General features: G+C 29.6%; 1 protein-coding gene across 1 annotated transcript in view; it reads left to right on the top strand.

The window, feature by feature from the left end:
• The first annotated feature begins 1311 nt into the window (after positions 1-1311).
• LOC100201509 (uncharacterized) overlaps positions 1312-7930 on the top strand; it is a 93702-nt gene continuing 87083 nt past the window's right edge. Inside the window, 1 exon segment of the mRNA XM_065791749.1 lies at positions 1312-1503. Coding sequence (XP_065647821.1) covers positions 1320-1503 — 184 coding nt within the window. The 5' untranslated portion in view covers positions 1312-1319.

The following is a 7930-nucleotide window of genomic DNA, read 5'->3' as shown; positions in this document are numbered from 1 at the left end:
CGTTTTCACGAAGCATAATTTAAAGAATTTTACTTGTGAACAGTTTTGAAAATATATGGTTGCTAACGAAAATGGGGGGTCATCGTGTTGCGTGTGACCTTCTTTTTTTAATAAATTCTCATTGTTTCATTCAAGTTTAATAATAAAAATTTACTAAAAACGATCCCCCCTTCCCTATTTTTTTTTAAACTACCCCTCCTTCCCTGAAAATTTTCACAGCACAGGCCTGAGGTATGTCCTCCTTTTGCCTTTTCTATGTCCTCCTTTAGGCGACTGTGTATCTGGCAACCCTAGGAGTAATTGTTACGCAAAAACTCTTTTGACTTTTCTTTTTTTTTAATTAATTTAATCATTGAGTTGAAAATATAAAAATATAGTGGAGAAGTTTAATTTTTTTTTTTTTAATTAATTTAATCATTGAGTTTTCTTTTTTTTTAATTAATTTAATCATTGAGTTGAAAATATAAAAATATAGTGGAGAAGTTTAATTTTTACTATAAATAATTCAGAAATTAATTAAAAGATTTGTTTTTTAACCCTGAAATTCCCGTTTTTAAAAAACTAAAAAAAAAATATTAAAAGTTTAAATTGAAAAAATCTTTAAAGAAATGTTAGTTAATAATATTTCCACTTAGTGACGCTAAGTGCGTCAGTTTGCCATGCGTTTTTTTCCAATTTTACCAGTGGTAAAACTTGACGGTCAAATTTGTATGAAGAGCACACCTCCGCGAATCTGAATCTGTAACAAAACAAATATTTTGCCATATTCAATGAGCTAAATTGTTTATTATTTTCAGTCGATTTATTTTATAATATAAATTTTGACAAAATTTTAAGTCTGGCCTTATAAAAACATTTTACTTTGTTACGTTGCGGTTTGAATAGTTCTTTTATTTGGAATAGTAAGGGAATAGTACATATGTATATATATATATATATATATATATATATATATATATATATATATATATATATATATATATATATATATATATATATATATATATATATATATATATATATATATATATATATATATATATATATATATATATATATATATATATATATATATATATATATATATATATATATATATATATATATATATATATATATATATATATATATATATATATACACAGATATATATATATATATATATATATATATATATACATATATATATATATAATATATATATATATATATATATATATATATATATATATATATATATATATATATATATATATATATATATATATATATATATATATATATATATATATATATATATATAATCTCCAGTTTCATATATGAGTAGTTCGTGGTATGATCTCAACACAGCTGGAACTACCTTGAAATCAGAATCTGATTTAAAGACTAAAAATCAATCAACTTCTAATTTCTTTATCAATCTGGTAGATTCTAGATCAAATATGAATTCAAATCCAGTTGACTCATTTTTTAAACCTATAAAGTCATGTCTTGAGTTGACAGGTATGTTATTATGTTTAAATTTGTCCTCTTGTTAATACATTGTTTTGTAAATTTTTCCCATCATGTTTTTTTTTTAAATTTACTTTAACAACACTTTAAACTATTTTAATTAAGATAAAAATTGTTTTTATGTTACCTATTCTGTTACCAATACAATAATGTAAACTGTAGTTATTGTAGATAAATAGTTAAATAAATGATAAAAAGTTTGTGTTATTTAATTATAAAATTAATTTCAGTAACCCAAAAAAATGTAAAATTTTGTACCTATAAGATTGAAATATAAAAATAAAATTAAAAATATTAAGGATAAAAATGAAAAAAGTTTATCTTAAAGTTAAATGTAGTGTGGATCTTTTTATTACTAAAGACTGAATATTATATGTTATGATAAAAATAGAAATATACAAATTCTATTCTAAATAATGCTGGTATAAAATATAACTCATTAAATAAACATGCATTGAAAAAAAAAAAAAATTTTTTTTTTAACTTAAGTTCTTTTTATAAAGAAAGTAAGAGTACCAAAGTTAGCTATCAAAATATCATGTTCAAAAGCAATACTGTAGTAATCCTCCAGGCTATGGGGAGGTTAATAAAAAAAAACCTGTTTGCCCTCATCCTATCATGCTGCCTTGTAAACCTTGTTCCACCGCCAAGTATGATTTGCTTTTTAATATTTAAAATTTTTAATAATTAAATTTTAAAAATTAACCAATATTTAAAAGATTCAGCATTTATTGTTCGGTGCCATAGGATGACTCATTTTCTCCATGGGCAACTAAAATAAAAAAATACCTTTCAGTAGCCTGGCAGGACGACTAGATAGTAGATTACTTACAAAAATGTGTTTTTTAATAAAACTATATTTTGAACTATGAAGATCTTATTCCTTGCAATTATTTAAAAGAAACATTGAAAAAGCATTTAAAGTAGCATACACTTTGTTTAATAATGCATATACTATGTGCGTTTTACAAAATTTTACTAAACTTAATGAAATAAAGCCAGGATGCAATTTTTAAAAGTTTTTTTAAAAATTGTTGCTGCATTTTGAAGCATGTTTCTTTTCAATTTTAAATGAGTTTTAAAATTGCATTTTCTTTCAATTCCAAATGTTGTTGTATCTATTTTTAAACATTATACTTGCATTTTAAATCATGTGAGTGGGCAGTCAAATCATTAATAACACTGAATCTTTTTTGTTTTTCCTTAGTAAAATAAATTTTTATTTTAACTTTGTCAAACAAAATTAACAAAATAAAAAACATTATTAAGGTGCACTTGACTTTGACAGAATGCATTTAACAATAATGCATGTCGAAATTCTTTTTTCTTAAAAAAAAAATGAAAACAATGTTTTAAACATTCAACTAAAGTAAATTTGATTGAAGATTGAGAGAGAATTACTTTTCTATTTATAAAATATTTCTTTTCAATTTTGGCTTTCAACTTTTTTGTTTCACGTAATGAAACCTTTTTTAAGATTGACAAAAAGAAACGATACGAAACAGGTATTAACTACAACAAAAATGGCGATTTTTAAAAGTTGTATTTATTGTTATCTCTTTACTAATATCTCTTTGTAACTAAAATTACTTAGCAATAATTTTTAACAGCTTATAACATTTCACTTTTTTTTTATAAATTTACTTTAAATTGAACCGTTTAAATTGAAGACGTATTTTAGTAGTCAGACGTTAAAATTTTTTTCTTCAGTATTTTCACCCGAAAATAAAAGATTCAAAAAAAAATTATAACAGACTACTGATTATCATAGTGAACAACTCAAATAAGAAATAAAAACTATTTCAGTTGCCCGCAGGGCAAAAAACTGGAATAGGTACACCCCTAATAGTGTGTCAGTTAAATTCTGTCAGTTCTTCTTTTTTAATCTTTTAAATTTTGAGAATATAGGAATGAGCTATTAACTTTATTGCCTCTGATAACATCAATTTGTATTCTTCAATTGTTGTTTTTCTGTTGCTAATTAAGTTACACCTCCTCATTGTTGACATTGTCAATCAGTTGTGTATCCAGAAACTTATTTAAAAAAAACTATACCTGAACAGTTTTGATATTGATGAACCATGCACTCATTACTTGTCACATCACAATCAATTTTTGTCATCAAATCTTTGCAAGTACATTTTAATTATATAGCATTGATCAAGACTATCTGCTTTATGTCCTGCTGCCTTGTAGGATACGTCTTTTTAGGCAAAGGCTAGGAGATGCCAACTCCGATTTAAAACACCCCCTGCCTTGGGGCTCTTGGTTGAGTAAAGGCTAGAGATGGTGTCTCGATAAAAATACTGTCTACTGTCTTGTAGAAGGCCTCCTAGGCAAAGACTTAAGGGGTAAACAGATTCTATCTGTTGACCAGCCTCACACCCCTTCTTCATCTATTAGGCTGGCGCAGATGTATTTTTAATACATTGTTTCCAGTTTAGGATGTTGAATGTTGGATCTTCTTGACTCACTGCATGGGTTTTGCTTGTGTCCCTGTTTTTATGACTAGGCAACTCATTCTATTATCTCCTAATGAGAGTACAACTCTAAAACTCAGTTTTATGGTTCTGAGGCCGGCTGGTAGTCAGGTTTCCCGAACTCTGTGGTAGCTCTCAGAGAGGCTGATTCCATCAACGGCTCAAAAATATCAAAGTATTAACAGTGCCATGTTGCGCATGGATGGTGTCCCTGTTCGTTCTTTTGGTGTGCATAGTCGAGACCACATTTGAAGCCGTTTGTTACGGCTTAGGGTTTATTAATAGTAATGAGGTAATTGCTTGGGCTAATAAATAGTGTACTGAGTACTATCTATACTTTTATTCAAGTTCTTTAACAAATTCAAAAATGACTAAAGTACCTAAAACTATAAAACACAAAAAAAATTCTCTAAACCTATCATTCACTAATATTTGTGGCCTTCAAAATAACTTTTTTTCTGTTGAGTCTTATCTTTGCAAAGTTCACCAGACCTACTTGCTCTTTGTGAGACTAATTTGAGTTCAGCTGTCTCATCTTGTGATCTTAGTGTTGATGGTTATCTTCCTCTAATTCGTAAAGACTCCAATAGTCACATGCTTGGCCTCGGCATTTACATTCGTAAGAATTCACCCATTTGTCGTGAAACTAAGCTTGAATCCACAGACTATTCTTTCATGTGCTTTCGTTTAGCACCACTTCACTCTATTGCCTTTCTTTTTGTTCTATATTGCTCTTCATCTCAAGACTGCACTCTTTTTGACGTTGTTTCTGATCATATTGACCAAGCCCTCTCTCTTTATCCATCAGCTAATATAGTTATTGTCGGTGACTTTAATGCTCACCACTCTGAATGGCTTGGCTCTAGTGTCAGTGACTCTGCAGGCATTAAAGCCCACAACATTTGCCTTTCTCAACCCCTAACTCAAATTGTCAACTTTCCAACTCGCTTTCCTGACAACCCAAATCATCTACTATAATACTCTACTCGACTTATGTCTTGTTTCTGATCCTAGTCAGTGCTCAGTTTCTCCACATTTACCCTTAGGTGCTTCTGATCACAGTTTGATCTCTCTAAAACTAATATCTCATTTTTCTTCATCACCTGAGTCCCCCTATTATCGAACCTCTCAGAACTACAGTAAAGCTGACTGGGATTCTTTCCGTGTTTTTTTTCGTGATGGCCCTTAGGTAGTCTTTTGTCTTCCTGTCAACAAATGTGCTTCTTACATAACTTTGTGGATTCAGGCTGGCATGGAATCTTTTATTCCCTCTTGATGATTCCAGGTCAAGCCTCACTCTCCTCCATGGTTTCCCTCACACTGTGCTGCTGCGTTTGCCAATTGAAACCGTTACTTCCATATTTATCAGCAAAACAATTCTCCAGAAAACAGACGTCTGTTTATTACTGCTTGAAACAATTGTAAAAAGGTTTTGTCTAACGCCAAAACCTGCTATTCTCAGGTCATGAAACCTCGTATCTCATCTCAAAAATTAGGCTCTCGTGACTTCTGGAGAATTGTTAATAATATCAATAAGGGCAAATCTATATTTCCACCTCTCTTGTATGGTTCAGACTTTGTCACCTCACCTAAAGACAAAGCCGAATTGTTTGCTAAAAACTTTTCATCAATATCATTTCTTGATTCCACTAGTTGCGTTCTACCTGATATTGCCAACAAACAGGTTGATCCATTGCTTGACATTCATATCACTCCAGCTTCTGTATCTAAAGTGATTTCCTGCCTAGACTTTTCTACAGCTTGTGGCCCGGACAACATACCTGTTATTGTCTTACAGAAGTGTTCTCCGGAGCTGTCGTCTATACTCTCAAAACTATTCAACATGTGCTTATCAGAGTCTTGTTTTCCAGCCTGCTGGAAAGCGGCATCTGTTATCCCTATCTTCAAAAATTCTGGAGAGCGATCTGATTCGTCTAACTACCATCCCATAAGTCTTCTTCCTATCATAAGCAAGGTTTTTGAATCTTTAATTAACAAACACTTAATTTTTCATCTTGAATCTAATAACTTACTTTCTGACCATCAATATGGATTTCGATCTTCTCGTTCTACAGCTGATTTGCTAACAGTAATAACTGACAGGTTTTATCATGCATTAGATGAAGGTGGAGAGGTTAAGGCCATCGCTCTTGACATTTCAAAAGCGTTTGATAAAGTTTGGCATGCTGGTCTTCTCCATAAGCTTTTTTCTTATGGTGTATCCGGCAACATCTTTAAGATCATTGAATTCTTTCTTTCCAATCGTAGCATAAAAGTTGTCCTCGATGGACAACACTCTTCTTCTTATTCTGTAACTTCAGGGGTTCCTCAAGGTTCTATCCTTGGCCCTATACTCTTTTTAATTTACATTAATGATCTTCCAGATATTTTCACATCTAAGGTGGCATTGTTTGCTGATGATACTACCATTTATTCTGTCGCGATAAGAAACCAACACCCTCTGATTGCTTCGAGGGGGCATTTGAGCTTGAAAAATTATCTCACTTCTGCTACAGCATGGGGCTCACAGTGGCTGGTGAACTTTAATTCAGATAAAACTCAATATTTTTCAGCCAATCGTTATCGCAATAATTTAGATCTTCCTATATTTATGAACAGTGATGTACTCAATGAGTCACCTACTCTTCATCTTCTAATGTTGCTTCTCTTTCTCTTTTCTACAAATACTATAATGGGCACTGCTTTAAAGAGCTAGCTTCTCTTGTGCCATCTACTAAAATTCATTCTCGTATTACTCGTCATTCAATTAAGTGTCATCCTTTTTCTGTGACTGTTCCTAAGTGCTCCAAAAATGCTTATCGAACATCAGTTCTTTGGAATTCGCTTCCTTAATCTTGCTTTCCTGATTCATATAATTTGCGATCTTTTAAGTCGTCCGTCAATTGTTATCTTGCTCTACAATCTTCATCTTTTCTCTTTCAGTAACTTCCAACTTTAATTAGTGGCTGCTTGCAGCCTTGTTGGAAGCATAGATGTTTAAAAAACAAAAAAAAAGAGTATTGCATTTTGATTGTCTGGGTATTTACTAATTAATAAATAAATAATAATCATAATAAATAAACAGTTAGCAATAAAGCAATTTTACTTGTAATTTATTATTTTTTGTATTAATTATATATAATTATTGTTAAGTATACATTTTTCAATTTTTTAGCCAGAGTTATTATTACATTAAATGAACTAACAACATAAAGAGTAAGTTGTTAGAGTAGCGTATTTGAATAGAGTAAGTTAGAGCATTTTCTATCATTATTTTAAATTTTACTGAAATGTTATTTGAACAAAAGAACTGATAAAATTAGGATGTAAAAACAGATCTATATAGAGGAGAATTTACTTTATCAAAACATGTAAATACAGGCCTTGTTAAGAAGCATTACACAGCTCGCATTTTGCTTGCGAAAAGGCAATTTGCCTACGCGTTCAGCAGTTTTGCGCTACGCAAAAACTTTTATCTTTTAGAATATTTAAATTATCTTTTGATTGTCGTTAACGTGACGTTTATTCAGAAGAAATAAAGTCGTAAGTAAAAGCATTTAACCGCAATTGTAAACTAATAGATTTTTTGTTAAAGAAACAGTTTGTTTCATAATTTTTAAGGAATTAAATATATAAATTCCTTTTAAATATAAAATTTATTTTTAGTCATAATAGTTTAAAAAATGCACGATTTATTTTGATGTAAAAATTTTATTAATAAGATATTTTGCTTATTGTTAATTCAATAACGTAAAGTTTTAATGACGTTCGTTTAATTTATGAAAATAAAATATGATCACGAATATGTTATCGGTAACTGATAAACAACAAAAAAAAACTCTTTCTTGTTTAGAATAAAACATTATTAAAATGAAACATTATTAAAATGAGTTCACAAATTAAATAAGAAAAAATTTATTAACAATTAAGAAAATAAC

This window comes from Hydra vulgaris, chromosome 02 (assembly GCF_038396675.1).
Source record: "Hydra vulgaris chromosome 02, alternate assembly HydraT2T_AEP".
Classification (NCBI taxonomy): Eukaryota; Metazoa; Cnidaria; class Hydrozoa; order Anthoathecata; family Hydridae; genus Hydra; species Hydra vulgaris.
Note: the sequence above shows the minus strand (reverse complement) of the source record. Positions and strands in the feature narration are given on the sequence as shown.